This window comes from Coregonus lavaretus (assembly GCF_964263955.1).
Source record: "Coregonus lavaretus genome assembly, chromosome: 18".
Classification (NCBI taxonomy): domain Eukaryota; kingdom Metazoa; phylum Chordata; class Actinopteri; order Salmoniformes; family Salmonidae; genus Coregonus; species Coregonus lavaretus.
Genome location: NC_140005.1, coordinates 8,939,009 through 8,964,191, shown reverse-complemented (window position 1 = coordinate 8,964,191; position 25,183 = coordinate 8,939,009). Strand labels below are relative to the sequence as shown.

The 25,183-nt window shown below is 46.4% G+C and overlaps 1 protein-coding gene across 1 annotated transcript; it reads right to left on the bottom strand.

The window, feature by feature from the left end:
• Positions 1-13,098: 13,098 nt before the first annotated feature.
• On the bottom strand, positions 13,099-23,402 carry LOC311145434 (transcription cofactor vestigial-like protein 2). The gene is made up of 4 exons (XM_084181671.1): positions 23,231-23,402; positions 16,417-16,747; positions 14,497-14,949; positions 13,099-13,210 (listed from the first exon to the last, which is right to left on the bottom strand). The coding sequence occupies exons 1-4, from the start codon at positions 23,315-23,317 to the stop codon at positions 13,167-13,169; spliced, it is 915 nt and encodes a 304-aa protein (XP_084037797.1). The 5' UTR covers positions 23,318-23,402; the 3' UTR covers positions 13,099-13,166.
• Between the last annotated feature and the right edge of the window lie 1,781 nt (positions 23,403-25,183).

Sequence of the window (25,183 nt, the reverse complement as noted above, 5' to 3'; positions counted from 1 at the left end):
GTTCAAATTGGTGAAGTGAAATGAAAAAAATAACTTGTTTCAAAAAATTCTCAAAAATAAATAATGGAAAGGTGGTGCGTGAATATGTATTCACCCCCTTTGCTATGAAGTCCCTAAATAAGATCTGGTGCAACCAATTACCTTCAGAAGTCAAATAATTAGTTAAATAAAGTCCACCTGTGTGCAATCTAATAGTCACATGATCTGTCACATGATCTCAGTACAGTCGTGGTCAAAAGTTTTGAGAATGACACAAGTATTGGTCTTCACAAAGTTCGCTGCTTCAGTGTTATGAGATATTTTTGTCAGATGTTACTATGGTATACTGAAGTATAATTACAAGCATTCCATAAGTGTCAAAGGCTTTTATTGACGATGACATTAAGTTTATGCAAAGAGTCAATATTTGCTGTGTTGACCCTTCTTTTTCAAGACCTATGCAATCCGCCCTGGCATGCTGTCAATGTCAGAGCTGGCGTAGGGGTGGTGTGGAAATCAGATGCAGGATGCAGAAGTAGTCCAAAATGCTTTAATAGAGTCCACAGAATGAACGGCTATAAACAGAGCCGGAGGCACAAGGAAAATAACGCACTAAGCGTAAATAACAAACACGCACAAATGTGCGGAACTCTCACTAGAAAAAATGAGCACAAACTTGACATAGAATCACCTGCTGACAACGAACAACTACACACAACCACAAGACAGAAACAACGAGAACTTAAAGGACACATAATCAAGACAAAATGAGAAACAGGTGTACAAAACAGACCAAACCAAATGAACACAGAAACAACGAACGGTGGCAGCTAGTACTCCGGGGACGACGACCGCCGAAGCCTGCCCGAACAAGGAGAAGGAGCAGCCTCGGCAGAAACCGTGACAGTACCCCCCCCTTGACGCGCGGCTCCGGCCGTGCGCCGACCCCGGCCTCGGGGACGACCAGGAGGACGCGGAGCAGGGCGCGTGGGATGACCCCGATGGAACTCAGTCAGAAGAGACGGGTCTAAGATATCTCTTCTCGGCACCCAGCACCGCTCCTCCGGACCGTACCCCTCCCACTCCACGAGATATTGGAGACCCCCCATCCGGCGTCTCGAATCCAGGATGGACCGGACTGTGTACGCCGGGGCCCCCTCGATGTCCAGCGGGGGCGGAGGAGTCTCGGCTATCTCACAGTCCTGGAGTGGACCAGCTACCACCGGCCTGAGGAGAGACACATGGAACGAGGGGTTAATATTTTTATAATCAATAGGAAGTTGTAATCTGTAACACACCTCGTTCAACCTCCTCAGGACTTTAAAAGGCCCCACAAACCGCCGACCCAGCTTCCGGCAGGGCAGGCGGAGGGGCAGGTTTCTGGTCGAGAGCCAGACTCGATCTCCCGGTGCGTACACCGGTCCCTCACTGCGGTGGAGATCGGCGCTCGCCTTGTGTCGACGGATGGCCCGCTGCAGATGTACGTGAGCAGCGTTCCATGTCTCCTCCGAGCGCCGCACCCACTCATCCACCGCAGGAGCATCGATCTGGCTCTGATGCCAAGGTGCCAGAGCCGGCTGGTACCCTAGTACACATTGGAAAGGAGTGAGTCTGGTGGAGGAGTGGCGAAGGGAGTTCTGAGCCATCTCGGCCCAGGGAACATACCTCGCCCACTCCTCCGGCCGGCCCTGGCAATACGACCTCAGAAACCTACCCACATCCTGGTTTACCCGTTCAACCTGCCCATTGCTCTCCGGGTGGTACCCCGAGGTAAGGCTCACAGAGACCCCCAAACGCTCCATGAACGCTCTCCAGACTTGAGAGGTAAACTGGGGGCCTCGATCAGACACTATATCCTCGGGGACCCCGTAATGCCGGAAGACGTGAGTAAATAGTGCCTCAGCGGTCTGTAGGGCAGTGGGGAGACCCGGCATGGGAAGGAGACGACAGGCCTTCGAGAACCGATCCACAACGACCAGGATGGTGGTATTTCCCTGGGAGGGGGGAAGGTCAGTAACGAAATCCACCGAGAGGTGAGACCAGGGTCGTTGTGGAACGGGCAGGGGTTGTAGCTTACCCCGGGGCAGGTGTCTGGGTGCCTTACACTGGGCACACACCGAGCAGGAGGAAACATAAACCCTCACATCCCTGGCTAACGTTGGCCACCAGTACTTAGCGCTAAGACAGTGCACCGTCCGGCCAATCCCTGGATGTCCAGAGGAGGGTGACGTGTGAGCCCAATATATAAGTCGATCCCGAACCTCGAGCGGAACGTACGTCCGACCCGCAGGACACTGTGGAGGGCTAGGATCGGTACGCAACGCCCGCTCGATTTCGGAATCGACCTCCCATACCACCGGTGCCACCAGGCAAGACGGCGGGAGTATGGGCGTGGGCTCAACGGACCTCTCCTCCGTGTCATACCGCCGGGACAGGGCATCTGCCTTACCGTTCTGGGACCCAGGGATGTACGTGATCTTAAAAACGAACCGGGTTAGAAACATGTTCCACCTAGCCTGGTGAGGGTTCAGTCTCCTAGCTGCCCGGATGTACTCCAGGTTTCGGTGGTCGGTCAAAATGAGGAAAGGGTGTTGAGCCCCCTCAAGCCAATGCCTCCACACCTTTAGGGCCTGGACCACGGCTAGCAACTCCCTGTCCCCCACGTCATAATTTCGCTCCGCCGGACTGAGCTTTTTAGAGTAAAAAGCACAGGGGCGGAGTTTCGGTGGCGTGCCAGACCGTTGCGAGAGCACGGCCCCTATACCGGCTTCAGACGCGTCTACCTCGACCTGGAATGGTAGCGCGGGATCCGGATGCGCCAGCACCGGCGCCGAGGTAAACAGGTCCTTCAGTCTCCCAAAAGCCCTATCCGCCTCAGCAGACCACTGCAAGCGCACCGGACCTCCCTTTAGAAGAGACGTTATGGGAGCTGCCACCTGTCCAAAACCCCGGATAAACCTCCTGTAGTAATTCGCAAAGCCCAAGAACCGCTGCACCTCTTTAACAGTAGTTGGAGTTTGCCAATTACGCACGGCCGACACACGGTCAACCTCCATCTTAACCCCTGACGCAGACAACTGATAACCCAAAAAGGAGACAGACTCCTGGAAAAACAGACATTTCTCTGCCTTGACATATAGGTCATGCTCCAACAATCTCCTCAACACTCGGCGCACCAGGGCTACATGCTCGGCTCGAGTAGAAGAATACACCAGAATGTCGTCAATGTACACGACCACTCCTTGCCCCTGCATATCCCGGAAGATCTCATCTACGAAGGATTGGAAGACTGAAGGAGCATTCATTAACCCATATGGCATGACGAGATACTCGTAATGACCCGAGGTGGTACTAAACGCTGTCTTCCATTCGTCTCCCTCCCTAATACGCACCAAGTTGTATGCGCTCCTGAGGTCCAATTTTGTGAAGAACCGTGCCCCGTGTAAAGACTCCGTCATAGTCGCAATCAGAGGGAGTGGATAACTGTATTTCACAGTAATCTGATTGAGACTGCGGTAATCAATACACGGGCGCAAATCTCCATCCTTTTTCTTCACAAAAAAGAAACTCGAGGACGCAGGAGAAATGGAGGGCCGTATGTATCCCTGTCTCAGAGACTCGGCTATGTAAGTCTCCATGTCTCAGAGACTCGGCTATGTAAGTCTCCATAGCTCTCTTCTCCTCTTGAGACAAAGGATACACATGGCTCCGCGGAAGCGCAGCTCCTACCTGGAGGTCTATCGCACAATCCCCCCGTCTATGTGGTGGCAATTGCGTCGCCTTCGCCTTACTAAACACAAGTGCTAAATCCTCATACTCGGGGGGAATGTGCAATGCGGGCACTTGGTTTGGACTCTCCACCGAGGTCGCCCCTACGGAAACGCCCAGACATCGCCCTACGCACTGAGCAGACCACTCCTTAAGAGCCCTCTGTTGCCACGAAATAGAGGGATTATGGGTAATCAACCAGGGAAGCCCCAGCACCACCGGATACGCAGGAGAGTCAATAAGATATACAGTGAGGGAAAAAAGTATTTGATCCCCTGCTGATTTTGTACGTTTGCCCACTGACAAAGAAATGATCAGTCTATCATTTTAATGGTAAGTTTATTTGAACAGTGAGAGACAGAATAACAACAAAAAAATCCAGAAAAACGCATGTCAAAAATGTTATAAATTGATTTGCATTTTAATGAGGGAAATAAGTATTTGACCCCCTCTCAATCAGAAAGATTTCTGGCTCCCAGGTGTCTTTTATACAGGTAACGAGCTGAGATTAGGAGCACACTCTTAAAGCGAGTGCTCCTAATCTCAGCTTGTTACCTGTATAAAAGCCACCTGTCCACAGAAGCAGTCAATCAATCAGATTCCAAACTCTCCACCATGGCCAAGACCAAAGAGCTCTCCAGGGATGTCAGGGACAAGATTGTAGACCTACACAAGGCTGGAATGGGCTACAAGACCATCGCCAAGCAGCTTGGTGAGAAGGTGACAATAGTTGGTGCGATTATTCCCAAATGGAAGAAACACAAAATAACTGTCAATCTCCCTCGGCCTGGGGCTCCATGTAAGATCTCACCTCGTGGAGTTGCACTGATCATGAGAACGGTGAGGAATCAGCTCAGAACTACACGGGAAGGATCTTGTCAATGATCTCAAGGCAGCTGGGACCATAGTCACCAAGAAAACAATTGGTAACACACTACGCCGTGAAGGACTGAAATCCTGCAGCGCCCGCAAGGTCCCCCTGCTCAAGAAAGCACATATACAGGCCCGTCTGAAGTTTACCAATGAACATCTGAATGATTCAGAGGAGAACTAGGTGAAAGTGTTGTGGTCAGATGAGACCAAAATGGAGCTCTTTGGCATCAACTCAACTTGCCGTGTTTGAAGGAGGAGGAATGCTGTCTATGACCCCAAGAACACCATCCCCACCGTCAAACATGGAGGTGGAAACATTATGCTTTGGAGGTGTTTTTCTGCTAAGGGGACAGGACAACTTCACCGCATCAAAGGGACGATGGACGGGGCCATGTACCATCAAATCTTGGGTGAGAACCTCCTTCCCTCAGCCAGGGCATTGAAAATGGGTCGTGGATGGGTATTCCAGCATGACAATGACCCAAAACACATGGCCAAGGCAACAAAGGAGTGGCTCAAGAAGAAGCACATTAAGGTCCTGGAGTGGCCTAGCCAGTCTCCAGACCTTAATCCCATAGAAAATCTGTGGAGGGAGCTGAAGGTTCGAGTTGCCAAACGTCAGCCTCGAAACCTTAATGACTTGGAGAAGATCTGCAAAGAGGAGTGGGACAAAATCCCTCCTGAGATGTGTGCAAACCTGGTGGCCAACTACAAGAAACATCTGACCTCTGTGATTGCCAACAAGGGTTTTGCCACCATGTACTAAGTCATGTTTTGCAGAGGGGTCAAATACTTATTTCCATCATTAAAATGCAAATCAATTTATAACATTTTTGACATGCTTTTTCTGGATTATTTTGTTGCTATTCTGTGTCTCACTGTTCAAATAAACCTACCATTAAAATAATAGACTGATCATGTCTTTGTCAGTGGGCAAACGTACAAAATCAGCAGGGGATCAAATACTTTTTTCCCTCACTGTAGCTGTATAGTCTCCTCATGACCCTCCTGCGTCCCCATCCTAAGTGGAGCTGTGACCTCCCTAATCAACCCCGATCCCAACGGACGGCTATCTAGAGCATGTACAGGGAAAGGATTGTTGACAGGAAGGAGGGGAATCCCTAACTCTGCACAAAATCTCCGATCTATAAAATTCCCAGCTGCGCCTGAATCTACTAGCGCCTTATGCTGGGAACGAGGTGCAACCTGTGGGAAGCAAACAGGTATGGTTAGGTGCACAACAGAGAGCTCTGGGTAAGTGGGGCGCCTACTCACCTGGAAGGACTCCCCAGTGCGTGGCCTGCCGTCTCGTCCCCTAGGAGACCCCCCCCCCAGCACCTGGCCGCAGTGTGTCCTCCACGGCCACAGTTGGTACAGGGGTTGGTCCCCCTGGGGCTCCTTCTCCTCTCCTCTCTAGCGCCAGCACCCCCGAACTCCATAGGACTAGGCTCGGAGGTGCTGGAGGGTGGAATGGACGACCCCCACTCAGGACGTCCGCGGGTGGCCAGCAGGGTGTCTAGGCGAATGGCCATATCCACCAACTGGTCAAACGTGAGGGTGGTGTCCCTGCAGGCCAACTCACGACGGACGTCCTCCCGTAGGCTGCAGCAGAGGTGGTCTATGAGGGCCCGCTCATTCCACCCTGCGTCTGCCGCTAGAGTCCGGAACTCCAGTGCAAACTCCTGGGCGCTCCTCTTCCCCTGTCGGAGGTAGAATAGACGTTCTCCCGCCGCCTTCCCCTCAGGTGGATGATCGAATACAGCCCTGAAGCGACGGGAGAACTCCGCATAGGTGATCGTCGCGGGGTCTATTCTCCTCCATTCGGCGTTGGCCCACTCCAACGCCTTGCCGGTGAGACAGGAGATGAGGGCGGAAACGCTCTCGTGTCCCGAGGGCACCGGGTGTACGGTGGCGAGGTAGAGTTCAACTTGTAGGAGGAAACCTTGACACCCGGCAGCGGTACCATCATACGCCCTCGGGAGCGAGAGCCGAATCCCACTGGGTTCCGGAGCGTGGACTAATGGACTGACCGGTGCTGGTGGTAATGTGGGAGGAGGCGTGGGTGCCCAACTGGTCTCCAGGCGATGCAGGGTGTTCATTACTCCCTGAAGAGCGTTGGTGATTTGAGCTATCCTGTCATCCTGTCCGCGGACGCGCTCCTCCCATGACTCGGTCGCTGCTGCGGCTCCTGCTGATTCCATGAGTTGGTGTGGGGGTGGTGTGGAAATCAGATGCAGGATGCAGAAGTAGTCCAAAATGCTTTAATAGAGTCCACAGAATGAACGGCTATAAACAGAGCCGGAGGCACAAGGAAAATAACGCACTAAGCGTAAATAACAAACACGCACAAATGTGCGGAACTCTCACTAGAAAAAATGAGCACAAACTTGACATAGAATCACCTGCTGACAACGAACAACTACACACAACCACAAGACAGAAACAACGAGAACTTAAAGGACACATAATCAAGACAAAATGAGAAACAGGTGTACAAAACAGACCAAACCAAACGAACACAGAAACAACGAACGGTGGCAGCTAGTACTCCGGGGACGACGACCACCGAAGCCTGCCCGAACAAGGAGAAGGAGCAGCCTCGGCAGAAACCGTGACAGTCAATTAACTTCTGGGCCACATCCTGACTGATGGCAGCCCATTCTTGCATAATCAATGCTTGGAGATTGTCAGAATTTGTAGGTTTTTGTTTGTCCACCCGCCTCTTGAGGATCGGCAACAAGTTCTCAATAGGATTAAGGTCTGGGGAGTTTCCTGGCCATGGACCAAAAATGTCAATGTTTTGTTCCCCGAGCCACTTAGTTATCACTTTTGCCTTATGGCAAGGTGCTCCATCATGCTGGAAAAGGCATTGGTCGTCACCAAACTGTTCTCGGATGGTTGGGAGAAGTTGCTCTCGGAGGATGTGTTGGTACCATTCTTTATTCATGGCTGTGTTCTTAAGCAAAAATGTGAGTGAGCCCACTCCCTTGGCTAACAAGCAACCCCACACATGAAATTGGATTAATCAGAGAAAATGACTTTACCCAAGTCCTCAGCAGTCCAATCCCTGTACCTTTTGCAGAATATAAGTCTGTCCCTGATGTTTTTCCTGGAGAGAAGTGGCTTCTTTGCTGCCCTTCTTGACACCAGGCCATCCTTCAAAAGTCTTCGCCTCACTGTGCGTGCAGATGCAAACACACCTGCCTGCTGCCATTCCTGAGCAAGCTCTGCACTGGTGGTGCCCCGATCCCGCAGCTGAATCAACTTTAGGAGACGGTCCTGGCACTTGCTGGACTTTCTTGGGCGCCCTGACGCCTTCTTCACAACAATTGAACCTCTCTCCTTGAAGTTCTTGATGATCCGATAAATGGTTGATTTAGGTGCAATCTTACTAGCAGCAATATCCTTGCCTGTGAAGACCTTTTTGTGCAAAGCAATGATGACGGCACGTGTTTCCTTGCAGGTAACCATGGTTAACAGAGGAAGAACAATGATTTCAAGCACCACCCTCCTTTTAAAGCTTCCAGTCTGTTATTCTAACTCAATCAGCATGACAGAGTGATCTCCAGCCTTGTCCTCGTCAACACTCTCACCTGTGTTAACGAGAGAATCACTGACATGATGGCAGCTGGTCCTTTTGTGGCAGGGCTGAAATGAAGTGGAAATGTTTTTTGGGGATTAAGTTCATTTTCATGGCAAAGAGAGACTTTGCATTTATTTGCAATTCATCTGATCACTCTTCATGACATTCTGGAGTATATGTAAATTGCCATCATCAAAACTGAGGCAGCAGACTTTGTGAAAATTTGTATTTGTGTCATTCTCAAAACGTTTGACCATACAGTGGGGAAAAAAAGTATTTAGTCAGCCATCAATTGTGCAAGTTCTCCCACTTAAAAAGATGAGAGAGGCCTGTAATTTTCATCATAGGTACACGTCAACTATGACAGACAAATTGAGATTTTTTTTCTCCAGAAAATCACATTGTAGGATTTTTAATGAATTTATTTGCAAATTATGGTGGAAAATAAGTATTTGGTCACCTACAAACAAGCAAGATTTCTGGCTCTCACAGACCTGTAACTTCTTCTTTAAGAGGCTCCTCTGTCCTCCACTCGTTACCTGTATTAATGGCACCTGTTTGAACTTGTTATCAGTATAAAAAACACCTGTCCACAACCTCAAACAGTCACACTCCAAACTCCACTATGGCCAAGACAAAAGCGCTGTCAAAGGACACCAGAAACAAAATTGTAGACTTGCACCAGGCTGGGAAGACTGAATCTGCAATAGATAAGCAGTTTGGTTTGAAGAAATCAACTGTGGGAGCAATTATTAGGAAATGGAAGACATACAAGACCACTGATAATCTCCCTCGATCTGGGGCTCCACGCAAGATCTCACCCTGTGGGGTCAAAATGATCACAAGAACGGTGAGCAAAAATCCCAGAACCACACGGGGGGACCTAGTGAATGACCTGCAGAGAGCTGGGACCAAAGTAACAAAGCCTACCATCAGTAACACACTACGCCGCCAGGGACTCAAATCCTGCAGTGCCAGACGTGTCCCCCTACTTAAGCAAGTACATGTCCAGGCCCGTCTGAAGTTTGCTAGAGTGCATTTGGATGATCCAGAAGAGGATTGGGAGAATGTCATATGGTCAGATGAAACCAAAATATAACTTTTTGGTAAAAACTCAACTCGTCGTGTTTGGAGGACAAAGAATGCTGAGTTGCATCCAAAGAACACCATACCTACTGTGAAGCATGGGGGTGGAAACATCATGCTTTGGGGCTGTTTTTCTGCAAAGGGACCAGGACGACTGATCCGTGTAAAGGAAAGAATGAATGGGGCCATGTATCGTGATATTTTGAGAAAAACATCAGCAAGGGCATTGAAGATGAAATGTGGCTGGGTCTTTCAGCATGACAATGATCCCAAACACACCGCCCGGGCAACGAAGGAGTGGCTTCGTAAGAAGCATTTCAAGGTCCTGGAATGGCCTAGCCAGTCTCCAGATCTCAACCCCATAGAAAATCTTTGGAGGGAGTTGAAAGTCCGTGTTGCCCAGCGACAGCCCCAAAACATCACTGCTCTAGAGGAGATCTGCATGGAGGAATGGGCCAAAATACCAGCAACAGTGTGCGAAAACCTTGTGAAGACTTACAGAAAACGTTTGACCTGTGTCATTGCCAACAAAGGGTATATAACAAAGTATTGAGAAACTTTTGTTATTGACCAAATACTTATTTTCCACCATAATTTGCAAATAAATTCATTACAAATCCTACAATGTGATTTTCTGGGAAAAGAAATCTCATTTTGTACCTATGATGAAACCTATGATGTACCTATGATGAAAATTACAGGCCTCTCTCATCTTTTTAAGTGGGAGAACTTGCACAATTGGTGGCTGACTAAATACTTTTTTCCCCCACTGTATATATATACACCTGTTCTGAAAGGCCCCAGAGTCTGCAACACCACTAAGCAAGGGGCACCACCAAGCAAGCGGCACCATGAAGACCAAGGAGCTCTCCAAACAGGTCAGGGACAAAGTTTTGGAGAAGTACAGATCAGGGTTGGGTTATAAAAAAATATCTGAAAGTTTGAACATCCCACGGAGCACCATTAAATCCATTATTTAAAAAATGGAAAGAATATGGCACCGCAACAAACCTTCCAAGAGAGGGCCGCCCACCAAAACTCATGGACCAGGCAAGGAGGGCATTAATCAGAGAGACAACAAAGAGACCAAAGATAACCCTGAAGGAGCTGCAAAGCTCCACAGTGGAGATTGGAGTATCTGTCCATAGGAACTATTTAAGCCATACACTCCACAGAGCTGGGCTTTACTGAAGAGTGGCCAGAAAAAAGCCATTGCTTAAAGAAAAAAATAAGCAAACACGTTTGGTGTTCGCCAAAAGGCATGTGGGAGACTCCCCAAACATATGGAAGAAGGTACAGTGGCTTGCGAAAGTGTTCACCCCCCTTGGCATTTTTCCTATTTTGTTGCCTCACAACTTGGAATTACAATGTATTTTTTGGGGGGGTTGTATCATTTCATTTACACAACATGCCTACCACTTTGAAGATGCAAAATATCTGTTATTGTGAAACAAACAAGAAATAAGACAAAAAAACGGAACTTGAGCGTGCATAACTATTCACCCCCTCAAAGTCAATACTTTGTAGAGCCACCTTTTTCAGCAAGTCTCTTGGGGTATGTCTCTATAAGCTTGGCACATCTAGCCACTGGGATTTTTGCCCATTCTTCAAGGCAAAACTGCTCCAGCTCCTTCAAGTTGGATGGGTTCCGCTGGTGTACAGCAATCTTTAAGCCATACCACAGATTCTTAATTGGATTCCAAGACATTTAAATGTTTCCCCTTAAACCACTCGAGTGTTCCTTTAGCAGTATGCTTAGGGTCATTGTCCTGCTGGAAGGTGAACCTCCGTCCTAGTCTCAAATCTCTGGAAGACTGAAACAGGTTTCCCTCAAGACTTTCCCTGTATTTAGCGCCATCAATCATTCCTTCAATTCTGACCAGTTTCCCAGTCTCTGCCGATGAAAAACATCTCCACAGCATGATGCTGCCACCACCATGCTTCACTGTGGGGATGGTTTTCTCGGGGTGGTGAGAGGTGTTGGGTTTGCGCCAGACATAGCGTTATCCTTGATGGCCAAAAAGCTGTCCAGAGTACAGTGCCTTGCAAAAGTATTCATCCCCCTTGGCGTTTTTTCCTATTTTGTTGCATTACAACCTGTAATTGAAATTGATTTTTATTTGGATTTCATGTAATGGACATACACAAAATAGTCCAAATTGGTGAAGTGAAATGAAAAAAATAACCTGTTTCAGAAGATAGTTATGCACGCTCAAGTTTTCTGTTTTTTTGTCTTATTTCTTGTTTGTTTCACAATAAAAAATATGTTGCATCTTCAAAGTGGTAGGCATGTTGTCTAAATCAAATGATACAAACCCCCCAAAAATCCAGTTTAATTCCAGGATATAAGGCAACAAAATAGGAAAAATGCCAAGGGGGAGGTGAATACTTTCGCAAGCCACTGTATCTTCTGGCATTCGTTTATCACTAGCTTTCCCAGCAGGCAAAATGTGGCATGTAATGTGACACTTCCGTAATTTTCTGGTTGTAAAATGATCTTAGGTAAAGACAATTGTATGCATACTCATGACAAAATCAACACGTCATAGGAAAGACACCATATTTTGGACAGAAACGTCCTTTTATGATATCAATGCAGCCAGTTTTGCCTCTGGGTTCATACTTTTTAGTTTATGCTGACTGGTCCTTATAATAATTAAATAATTTGTCCATTTAATGATTAATAATAAATAATTGTTATAATCACTCAAAGAAATCCAGACAGATAGTGAAAGAAAGTCTGAATTTACCATACAAATATTTATTGACAATGATATTATTTCTTGTCAAAAGCAAGAGAAAGGACACACTAAGATCCGTCTTTTAAAACGACAAAAAATGGCATTTGTAAACAAACGACAGGAACATCAATGGAACACATTCAAATGATTAAATACTTGATCAGCAGCTTGATATGCTTCTCATTATATGGGTTGATCGTTGACATACCGTAGTATTTCCCTATCTCAAACTAAAATATAAGTTCATATATCAAACAATACTATCAAACACTTTTATGGTCGCCTCCCTCAACCATTCTTCAATCATTTCTCAACCGTACCTCAACCATCTTTTAAGAAAGCACAACTAAAGTATTTCCAGAGCACTGGCCAAATGAAGATTTCATTTCAGAAATGCACATTAAAACACAAATAAATATAAATACTGTTTTTTGGAGAGAAAAAACTACAACAAAAAAAACAAACAGCATTATGATCACAGTCACAATCCAAATCCATACACAGCCAGTCCGATTGTCTAATGTCCATTTGTTGACATGCAGATAATTGCCCAGATAATATGGATGACGAGTGCAGTGTCAACACAGAGAAGAGAATCTGCAGTAGGGGGGTGTAGCGAAACACTGGGCTACCGGATCTCATCCATCTTTATTTGCTCTTCCCCCATGTCCAAAAATGAGCCTACCCCCTCTGCCTTTCTGTCAAAACCAGGTCACTGTTGCTAGCACCATGCCAGTGGCCTCCAATGGTCTCCATGCTGCCGCAGCCACACAGCTGTGCCCCGAGCAGCGATAGGAGAGGAGCGGGATAGGCCAGTCGGCACAGAACACAGAGCAGTGGTCGCCAAAGCTGTACCTCTTTTCTCTCTGTCTCTCTCTTTCTCTGCACTGCTCTCCACGAGCCCAGCCTCCGAGTCCTTATCTCCACGGTGCAAACACGTCGACCTGGAGCCTCTCGGCTGGCACTGTGGGCCTGGGGGGAGGCGGGGGGATGGTTGGCGGGTGAGGGATAAAGGGGGACGAGGGGACGGGGAGGAGGGGGAGGAGGGGGAGGAGGGGGCGCTTCAATGGTACAGTTCCAGAGGTCCTAATTGGATCTGGTAATGTCTGGTCGATGGCGACGGATGAGGAGGGTCGTTAAAACCAGTACAGCTCCTTCCCTTTCTTGTGATGCTGGAGGCCTGGCGATGGAGAAAGACAAAGAAGATGGAGGAAAACAATGAGAACGAGGCACAACGGTTGTCATGGCTACTCCTGCTCTCTAATCCAAACAGCTTATTTGGTCAAAGAAAATAGTAAGGCCATTGAGGACGTACTGTGTGTGTTTCTGTGTGTGGTGTGTCTGTGTGTGGGGGGTGTGTTTCACTGTGTGTGTGGGGTGTGTGTGTTTCAGTGTATGTGTCTGTGTGTGTGTGGGGTGTGTGTGTGGGGTGTGTGCGTGTTTGTGTGTGTGTGTGGGGTGTGTGTGTGTGTGTGTGTGTGTGTGGGGGGGGGGGGGGGGTGTGTCTGTGTGTGTTTCAGTGTGTGTGTGTTTGTGTGTGTGTGTGTGTGTGTGTGTGTGTGTGTGTGTGTGGGGTGTGTGTGTTTCAGTGTGTGTGTGTGTGTGTGTGTGTGTGTTTCAGTGTGTGTGTTTGTGTGTGTGTGTGTGTGTGTGTGTGTGTGTGTGTGTGTGTGTGTGTGTGTGTGTGTGTCTGTGTGTGTCTGTGTGTGTGGGGGGTGTGTGTGTTTCAGTGTGTGTGTTTGTTTGTGTGTGTGTGTGTGTGTGTGTGTGTCTGTGTGTGTGTGGCTGACACTAATTCCCTGTTTATTCCATACAACAGCAGCAAAGACACATACAGTAGGAGAACTCACAACTGTGACCTTCAGTATATAGCTCAACGACAACTGTGACCTTCAGTATATAGCTCAACGACAACTGTGACCTTCAGTATATAGCTCAACGACAACTGTGACCTTCAGTATGTAGTTCAACGACAACTGTGACCTTCAGTATATAGCTCAACGACAACTGTGACCTTCAGTATATAGCTCAACGACAACTGTGACCTTCAGTATATAGCTCAACGACAACTGTGACCTTCAGTATATAGCTCAACGACAACTGTGACCTTCAGTATGTAGCTCAACGACAACTGTGACCTTCAGTATATAGCTCAACGACAACTGAAATGACTAACAATATGGTCCTAAGCCACGTTGACAGACGATATTGAAAAGTACATTTCATTGGGGTTGCGGGGACACATTCATCAGTATCAATATACTTTCTAGGGGCTCAAAGATCAGCTTACTAATGTTAATGTCAGGTCATAAGCCTGTCGAGCGTTTGAGGTTCATAGTGTTAACGGATACTGCAAATCTGTGGGACTATGGACACGCAGGTGGCTCTGGCTGTGGCTGCAGCAGAGAGGACTATTGAAACGATGCAGGAGGTTGTTGTTGTGGTTGTAGAGAAGAGACTCCATACCTGCGTCCATGTTGATGGCCATCTCTCCTGGGGGCAGCAGGCCCGGCCAGGGGGCAGTGGAGTCCAGCTTTCTGACATCGTAGGGGTGGTGTCCGGGGAGGGTGCCCAGGTGGGAGGGCCGCACCGTGGGCATAAGCAGGGGGCCGTAGGGGAGGTGGGGCTCCAGGCCGCTGGGGGAGTAGAGTTCATGGAGGGGCCTGGGGGGCCCGTAGGCTTGGCTCTGTGCGTAGCCCCACCCCTCTGATGGGTGCAGGTGCGAGTGGGGGTGAGTGTGGGGGTGGGGGTGAGTGTGAGCGTGGGGGTGAGGAAGGCCCGGGTGGAGTCCGGAAGCGTAGGGGTCCATGGAATAGGTGGGTGCTCTGGGCTCGCAGTGGGAGCGACACTGGGGGGAGGGGTAGTTGCTATCCCAGAAGGAGGGGGGGAAGCTGCGGCGACTGCTGGGTGAAGGGGTGTCTGAGAGAGAGCGAGAGAGCGAGAGAGCGCGAGAGAGAGAGAGAGAGAGAGAGAGAGAGAGAGAGAGAGAGAGAGAGAGAGAGAGAGAGAGCGAGAGGGGGAGGTAAACAAAGATCAGGTTTAGGCACATGTCACGGACAGTTGCTGTGTGGCATGTCATGATTTACAGACACGTATTGGACGGCCTGGGAAAGATGCATGCAAGTCATGACAACATTATTTAGGTCACATGGTTTTCACACCCACTGGCCCAGATACAGTATATTGATCATATGTACATACAGTCCCACCAACAGTAGCCTACTGCAGCCTACAGATAGAAATATGAGAGAAAGAGACAGATTCAGACAGAGAGAGAGAGAGAGAGCGAGAGACCCCTCGCCCTCCCAGCAGCCCCTCCACTCCCCTCAGCCCCCTTACCTCATCCCTCACCCCTCCACACCTCCCTCACCTCTTCACCCCTCCCACCCCACCTGTTGTTTTTTCTGCCCCCCTCTCCTCCACCCCCTCCCGTTTGCCTAAAGCAGAATATCAGTGTGCCAGTTTTGGCTTTTAGCCATTACTTTTTATATTTAGAATTGCTCTGGAAAAAAAACAGAGACTCAATCAAACTGGTGGAGTGTTAAATCAGGCTTTGGCCATTGTGGTGCCGCCGGCCCGCAGGGTTCTATGCTTACACCTGCGTATAAACATAGTATCTGTTGTGAGGCAGGAAGCCAGTCTGTGTGCCGGATGAAGACATCCAACGAGAGAGGGAGAGGGAGAGAGAGGGAGAGAGCGGGCGAGAGAGGGAGAGAGAGGGAGAGTGAGGGAGGGAGAGAGAGGGAGAGAGAGGGGGGACAGGCTGAGCACTACTTATGTTTGGTTGAGGTAAATGGTAAATGTAAATGTGGAGAAAATGATCGAGAGCAGTGAAAGTTGAAACAATTTGTACAAACATATTGCTGTCGAATACAGTTAATGTGAAGACATTGGTTGATGAGAGAGGAATATAAAAACCCTCTGCACTGTCTGCACCTGTTATTGATTATAGAGCAAATGTCCACTGATTGATAATAATCCATTAATCCACGTAATGGCAGCCTCTTTGTGTAAGACATTGTATATTTACCTGGTTCTCTCTACAATGTCACATGAATGTATGACATACTGTCATTTCTAAGCCTGTTGATCTGTATCTGCTTGTGCTTAATATCATCAAAGCACACCTGACTACCCAAAACACACTTAACTGAGAGCCTGAAGAATCTCACAAGCATGTTTAATAATATCCCTGACTCTTGACCTGCAAGCCTTCCTAACCTCTGATCCCAACAGGGCAGTGGACAACAGGACTTTCTGTCCACTGCTGCCATTTTCTGTCCACACACACACACACGTGTCCTCTGACCTCACCTGTCACACACACAGTGGCACACACACACACAGACTCCGACACACACACACTCCTAGCTGTGTCTACCCTACCTGTGCCCAGGTCCGATGCCCTCCTCTTGCCCTCTCCCTCCATGTAGGAGCTGAGAGCCCTGGAGAAGTGTTCGTCCACCACACTGCTGATGTCCCCTTGGTAGTACGTGAAGAGGATGCAACGTGACGTCAGGTACTCAGCCTCGGGCATTTCCTGTTTCTCCTTAGGGCCTTCCTCCGGTCGCGTGGCGGAGGGACATGAGGAAGAGGAAGAGGAGGAAGAGACCCTGCTGGTGCCCGCCGACACCCCCTCGGGACCCCTTTGCGTCCCCCTGCTTTCCATCATGAAGTCTCTGCAGTGAGGAGAGGTGCTCCTCAGACAGATTGGTGCCTGGAGGGGGAGGCAGGGGGTGGGGTGGGGTGGGGGCAATGGACAGTTGTTAGGAGGGAGAGAGATCTGGTAGACATCACATCTATTGCAAAATATGATATGTGCTTGTGTGTGTGTGTGTGTGTGTTTGTGCTTGTGTGTGTGTGTGTGTGTGTGTGTGTGTGTGTGTGTGTGTGTGCGTGCGTGCTTGTGTGCATTTGTGCTTGTGCGTGTGTGTGTGTGTGTGTGTGTGTGTGTGCGTGCGTGCGCATGCGTGCGTGCATGTGTGCGTGCGTGTATGCGTGTGTGATAGAGAGAAAGGAGGGGGGTTAAGTGGCTTGCTTCATTGTGGAAGTGATTGTGTAATTGTATTGATTAATATGTCCTGTGATCATGACACTGTTTTCTCCACAACTGTTCAAACAAAATCAGTCTTTGCCAATTGCCAAAAATGCTGAGTCATCTTCTCCTGTGATACAAATACTGACTGGCTCTGATATCCTACTAAAACTGAACATAACAAACATTTTATCCAAAGCTTTGATCATGGAAAATTTAGAAACAGAGCACTGCATGTTTTGGAAACATTTTTGGAGACATCTGACTTCTAATAGACCTCGTTAATAAGCTGTCCATAGATTCAAAATTTTGTGTAGCCAAAACAATCAAATAGGTTGCTAAGAAAATAAATACAAAAAAATCTGTAACGATTTACTTTGACTACATACCAATAACGCGTTCATTACACATCTATAAGCATTTCATGAACGCGTTATAACAGGTCCTAACTTGATTATTAAAGGTTAATGAAATATATCCAGAGCAGATCTATAGCGCATTCATGGCATACTATTTAAGAGCTCATATTTAGGTATCTTAATAGATGCATCATTATAATGACAGCATAGTGTCATCATAATGGCTGTTCTCAACAGTGTGCTTCTGCCATACCAGTGTTAGTGAATATGCCCAAAGACCAAACCATGTTTTGAAAATTATGCTGATACACTATATTTACAACAGTATGTGGACACCCTGTCAAATTAGTGGATTCGGCTATTTCAGCCACACCAGTTGCTGACAGGTGTATAAAATCGAGCACACATCCATGCAATCTCCATAGCCAAACATTGGCTGTAGAATTGCCTTGCTGAAGAGCTCAGTGGCTTTCAACGTGGCACCGTCATAGGATGCCAACTTTCAAACAAGTCAGTTGGTCAAATTTCTGCCCTGCTAAAGCTGCCCGGTCAACTGTAAGTACTGTTATGAAGTGGAAATGTCTAGGAGCAACAACAGCTCAGCAGTGAAGTGGTAGGCCACACAAGCTCACAGAACAGGACCGCCGAGTGCTGAAGCGCGTAGCGTGTAAAAATCGTCTGTCCTTGGTTGCAACACTCACTACCGAGTTCCAAACCGCCTCTGGAAGCAACGTCAGCACAATAGCTGTTAGTTGGGAGCGTCATGAAATGGGTTTCCATGGCCGAGCAGCCGCACACAAGCTTAAGATCACCATGCGCAATGCCAAGCGTCGGCTAGAGTTGTGTAAAGCTCGCAGCCATTGGACTCTGGAGCAGTGGAAACGTGTTATCTGGAGTGATGAATAACGCTTCACCATCTGGCAGTCCGAAGGACTAATCTAGGTTTGGCGGATGCCAGGAGAACGCTACCTGCCCAAATGCATAGTGCCAACTGTAAAGTTTGGTGGAGGTGGAATAATGGTCTGGTGCTGTTTTTCATGGTTCAGGCCCTTTAGTTCCAGTGAACGGAAATCTTAACGCTACAGCATACAATGTCATTCTAGATGATTCTGTGCTTCCAACTTTATGGCAACAGTTTGGGGAAGGCCCTATCCTGTTTCAGCATGACAATGCCCCCGTGCACAAAGCGAGGTCCATACAGAAATGGTTTGTCGAGATCGGTGTGGAAGAACTTGACTGGCCTGCACAGAGCCCTGACCTCAACCCCATCAAACACCTTTGGGATGAATTGGAACGCCGACTGCGAGCCAGGCCTAATCGCCGAACATTAGTGCCCGACCTCACTAATGCTCTTGTGGCTGAACGGAAGCAAAAGTATGTGGACCCCCCTTTAAAATCCCTGCAGCAATGTTTCAACATCTAGTGGAAAGCCTTCCCAGAAGAGTGGAGGCTGTTATAGCAGCAAAGGTACGGTCCAACTCCATATTAATGCCCAGGATTTTGGAATGAGATGTTCGACGAGCAGGTTTCCATATACTTTTGGTCATGCAGTGTATATAGTCTTTACTAGCCCCATTTCCACAGACCGGTATACACTGTAGACCCGTGACTTACCGTCTTCTTCTCACTGAGGTCAATGTTGCCTGAAGATCCTCACACGGTTGAATCCTCAGGGTAAATGTTATGGATCAAATCGTGTAGTATCATAACTATTCTGTAACTCATTAACAGCCCTTTTCCACATCACAATTAGGCCTAAATTGGTCATACTGGTCTATAACGCACACATGAAGGGTTTATGTACGAATGTTACGCAGTGAAAGTAAAGTTAAATGATTTTTCCCATTCATAAAGCATTTATAGCTAAGCACTTCATGGTAATTAACTGTGCAATTTGCCACTCTGATCTAGAACACCAACATTTAAAGTTTATGTTTTTCCCATTGTGGGGATCTTCATGCACATTTGACCTCAGTGAGAAGAAGAAGGTAAGTCACGGGCCTATACTGGTCTGTGGGGGAAATGGGGCTGGTACAGACTATATATCAGCATCATTCTCCAAACATGGTTTGGCCTTTTGGCATATTCGCTAACACTGGTATGGAAGAAGCACACTTTTGAGAACAGCCATAATGATGACACTAAGCTGTCATTAAAATGATGCATCCAGGACCGTAACTACGTATGAGGACAAATATATATATATATATATATATATATATATATACAGTGCCTTCATTCATTCCCCTTGACTTATTCCACATTGTGTTGTCTTACAGCCTGAATTCTAAATGGATTCAATATATATTTTTTCTCACCCATCTACACACAATACCCCTTAATGACAAAGTGAAAACATGTTTTTAAACATTTTTGCCAATGTATTGATAATGAAATACAGAAATATCTCATTGACATAAGTATTCACACCCCTGAGTCAATACTTTGTAGAAGCACATTTGGCAGCGATTACAGCGGTGAGTATTTCTGGGTAAGTCTCTAAGAGCTTTCCACACCTGGATTGTGCAACAGTTGCCGATCATTATTTTCAAAATTCTTCAAGCTCTGTCAAATTGGTTGTTGATCATTGCTAGACAACCATTTTCAGGTCTTGCCATAGATTTTTAAGTAGATTGAAGTCAAAACTGTAACTAGGCCACTCAGGAACATTAAATGTCATCTTGGTAAGCAACTCCAGTGTAGATTTGGCCTTGTGTTTCAGGTTATTGTCCTGCTGAAAGGTGAATTAATCTCCCAGTGACTGAACCAGGTTTTCCTCTAGGATTTTGCATGTGCTTAGCTCCATTCCATTTATTTTTTATCCTAAAAACTCCCAAGTCCTTAATTACAAGCATACCCATAACATGATGCAGCCACCACTATGCTAAACAATATGGAGAGTGGTACTCAGTAATGTGTTGTATTGGATTTGCCCCAAACATAACACTTTGTATTCAGGACAAAAAGTTAATTGCTTTGCCACATTTTTTGCAGTATTACTTTAGTGCCTTGTTGCAAACAGGACATTTTTTATTCTGTACAGGCTTCCTTCTTTTCACTCTGTCAACTAGGTTAGTATTGTGGAGTAACTACAATGTTGTTGATCCATCCTCAGTTTTCTCCTATCACAGCCATTGAACTCTGTAACTGTTTTTAAGTCACCATTGGCCTCATGGTGAAATCCCTGAGCGGTTTCCTTCCTCTCCAGCAACTGAATCTTTGTAGGACTGGGTGTATTGATACACCATCCAAAGTGTTATTAATAACTTCACCAAAGGGATATTCAATGTCTGCTTTTTATTTATCTTTACCCATCTTCCAATAGGTGCCCTTCTTTGCGAGGCATTGGAAAACCTCCCTGGTCTTTGTGGTTGAATCTGTTTGATATTCACTGCTCGACTGAGGGACCTTACAAATAATTGTGTGTGTGGGTTGCAGAGATGAGGTTGTCATAAAAAAAAATCATGTTAAACACTATTATTGCACACAGAGTGAGTCCATGCAACTTATTATGTTACTTGTTAAGCAAATTGTTACTCCTGAACTTATTTAGGCTTACCATAACAAAGGGGTTGAATACTTATTGACTCAAGATATTTCAGCTTTTCATTTTTAATTTAAAAAGAAAAACAGAATTCCACTTTGACATTATGGGGTATTGTGTGTAGGCCAGTGACAGAAACATCTATATTTAATCCATTTTAAATTTAGGCTGTAACACAACAAAATATGAAAAAAGTCAAGGAGTGTGTATACTTTCTGAAGGCACTGTATATATATATATATATATGTACTCCTGAGTGGCGCAGTGGTCTAAGGCACTGCATCGCAGTGCTAACTGTGCCACTAGAGATCCTGGTTCGAATCCGGGAGACTCATGGGCAGCGCACAATTCGTCCAGGGTAGGGGAGGGAATGGCCGGCAGGGATGTAGCTCAGTTGATAGAGCATGGCGTTTGCAATACCAGGGTTGTGGGTTCGATTCCCACGGGGGGCCAGTATAAAAAAAATATGTATTCACTAACTGTAAGTCGCTCTGGATAAGAGCGTCTGCTAAATGACTAAAATGTATATATATATTTTTTTATTTTATTTTTTAAATAGAAACTCAGTTGGGGTCTCAATTTACTGTTGAGAGTTAGAATAGTAGAATACACAAGGTGCACTCACTGATGGTCACTCAATTAGCCCATGTTAGTTAAACATTTGTAGATTGGTAAATTAGTCTAGCCAGCTATCTAAACTTGTAGTATTCATGGCGGAATTACTCAGGGGGCCTGACCTCCAGGGGCCCTGACCTCCAGGGGGCCTGACCTCCAGGGGGCCTGACCTCCAGGGGCCCTGACCTCCAGGGGGCCTGACCTCCAGGGGCCCTGACCCCCAGGGGGCCTGACCTCCAGGGGGCCTGACCTCCAGGGGGCCTGACCTTCAGGGGGCCTGACCTCCAGGGGCCCTGACCTCCAGGGGGCCTGACCTCCAGGGGACCTGACCTCCAGGGGGCCCCCATTGATTTTGTTATTCACTCTCACTCAGATATCATATTAACATGGCATAGGTCATGGTCAAATGTGTGGAATTGCAGGAAATTAGCTGTAAAACTGCAACAATGTATCCCTACTCTATGGCAAATCGTTTAGAATTGCAGGAAATTAGCTGTTAAACTGCAACAATTTATCCCTACCCTATGGCAAATCGTTTAGAATTGCAGGAAATTAGCTGTAAAACTGCAACAATTTATCCCCACCCTATGGCAAAACGTTTAGAATTGCAGGAAATTTGATGTTAAACTGCAACAATTTATCCCTACCCTATGGCAAATCGTTTAGAATTGCAGGAAATTAGCTGTAAAACTGCAACAATTCATCCCCACCCTATGGCAAAACGTTTAGAATTGCAGGACATTAGCTGTAAAACTGTAACAATTTATCCCCACCCTATGGCAAAACGTTTAGAATTGCAGGAAATTTGATGTTAAACTGCAACAATTTATCCCTACCCTATGGCAAATCGTTTAGAATTGCAGGAAATTAGCTGTAAAACTGCAACAATTTATCCCCACCCTATGGCAAAACGTTTAGAATTGCAGGACATTAGCTGTAAAACTGTAACAATTTATCCCCACCCTATGGCAAAACGTTTAGAATTGCAGGATATTAGCTGTAAAAAAAATAAAAAATCTGTAAAGCAAACTAATTTGTTTTATTTTTGTTAATAAAATACGTGTTCTGCTAACAGATCCCTCTGTACATATTAAATTATAGTTTTTAATCCCTGTGCTGAGTTAATGTGAGTTAATGTGTAGCGGCTAATTGTATAGCTAATAGGCTATGCGTTTGTAAATAGACTGAGGTGAATGAAGCTACAGAAACCAATGTGATAATGTCTGGGGTCATTTTTGCTTGTTTTTGCTCTTCTCCAAATAGCATTTTAGAGTTTTTCCAATTACATAGAAATGCAGTAAATTAGCTTAAACTTTCTTAACATTTCTTGGGGGTGGATCCCCCTGTCCAGACCTCACTAAAACTCAGACCCTGGTTACGGCCGTGTATGCATCTATACCTAAATATGAGCTCTTGCATAGCATGACATGAATGCGCTATAGATCTGCTATGGATATATTTAATTAACCTTTAATAATGCGGTTGGGACCTGTTATAATATGTTCATGAAATGCTTATAGATGTGTAATACATGCGTTATGGATATGTAGTCAAAGTAAATCGTTACCCAAACTTCTTCTCACAAAGCTAAGTTTTTCTCGTGCATTTAATTAATTAATTGGAAACTTTTCCAAACCGCCTCCTTACCTTGAAGTTGTTGATGAACGCGGGAGCGGCTGGCGCGTACGGTGCGTAATGTCCATAGACTGGGTACATAACATCCAAACAACTCATGGTAATGGAACGGTGTCCTCTCGGGTCAGGGAAGGGAAGTGTAGCACTGTCGTATGGAAACCAACGTTGTGACAGAGCGACAACATTCTGCTCGCTAGCAGCAAGGAAACGAACTAGGCAAGGCGCTCTAGCTCGGTCAGTGGCAATGCGCAGCAAGCAGCACGAGGCTTGACATAATATCACCCCAGAGCGCGATCTCCACTACGCCACGCGACAACAGCTGTGCTCTCAGGGAGGTTTATAGAACAAAACAGACACAAGAGTGTCCTGGACATCTCGACCCCACCCACCCTGCAGTGGCTCCCCCCTAAAATACATGCTTGGATTTGTAATGTGTTTACATATTACATCATTATACTGTATATAGGACAATAGGCTATATTGTATACACACTGAGTATACCAAACATTAGGAACACCTATCTAATATTGAGTTGCACCAGCAACCCCTTTTTGCCCTCGGAACAGCCTCAATTCGTTGGGGCGTGGACTCTACAAGGTGTCGAAAGCGTTCCACAGGGATGCTGGCCCATGTTGACTCCAATGCTTCCCACAGTTGTGTCAAGTTGGCTGGATGTCCTTTTGGTGGTGGACCATTCTTGATACACACAGGAAACTGTTGAGCGTGAAACATTTTGCAGTTCTTGGCACAAACCGGTGTGCCACGGCACCTACTACCATACCCTGTTCAAAGGCACTTTTTTGTCTAGCCCATTCACCCTCTGAATGGCACACATACACAATCCATGTCTCAACTGTCTCAAGGCTCAAAAATCCTTCTTTAACTCGTCTCCTCCCCTTCATCTACACTGATTGAAGTGGATTTAACAGGTGACATCAGTAAGGGATTATAGCTTTCACCTGGATTCACCTTGTCAGTCTATGTCATAGAAAGCGCAGGTGTTCTTAATGTTTTGTACACTATTTTAAGGCATGCCAATAATAGGCCTTTAGCCTAACCTGTTTAGGAACTATAATTTTGATCTCATGGATGGCCAGTCCTTGCTTCCATAGCTCAGTCTATACATTTCAGAGTGGTTACCTTTTTCCAGCCCCATTCCAGCTGTTTACCAAAAAAAAAGTGTCAGGGTGCCTGTTGTGTTGTTGTTTGAATCCCAGACTGCCCCTTTAAGATAAGAATTGTATTAGAAAGTGTAAACCTGTGATCATTTGTACAGTAATTGTTTCAATATTGTAAAGGTTATCTATTATTATCAAACAATCTACTTTTACATTAATGTTTATCTGTCTTGTGTTATCTGTCTTGTGCCACAGCAGAGTTTAGTTGGTGGGACCCGTGTTCCTTAACCCCTCAGACCCCTAAATGAACTATTCCAGAGGTTCATAGGTCAATAGGCCAACAGCAGAATCACAGTAGTAGAGGTATCAGAGTAATTTAGCAAGCAAGTGGCTTCATGTCAACCTTCCAAATGTGTATTCCATATGAATTCAAGTGTTATGATGGCCTTACATCCCAACATCCATGGGGTTGTCAAGGAAAGTCTGAGGACATCGGAGCTATTGGTGGAATTCTCAGAATGACACGTAGGTGTCAACTTAAGGGTACACACACAAGCCATACCAACACCAGCAGAAAAAGACTACACAATTCCATGACAAATTATCACCCATCAGTTACACAAACAAGGCCCTTTCCTCACATACCATGTCATCTGTCATAGTACGGTTTGAGAATTAATAACAAAAGAAAAGCATTAATCAATTTACCCTACCACCCAAACCATTCAGATTTGATTCTGGCTTGATTCTGTCCAGGTTTGATAGGTTAGATGTCCCGTCTGAAATGTGACCCTTTAACAGTTTAAAGGAGCAATGTGGCACCCTAAGAGTTTTAAAGGAGCCTGAT

Coding starts and splice junctions, on each gene's coding strand:
- LOC311145434 (XM_084181671.1), bottom strand. CDS start 23,317: ATGAGTTGTTTGGATGTTATGTACCCAGTCTATGGACATTACGCACCG. Junction 16,748..23,230: donor CGTTCATCAACAACTTCAAG/GTAAGGAGGCGG, acceptor CTCCCCCTCCAG/GCACCAATCTGTCTGAGGAG. Junction 13,211..14,496: donor GGCCATCAACATGGACGCAG/GTATGGAGTCTC, acceptor CTCCATCGCCAG/GCCTCCAGCATCACAAGAAA.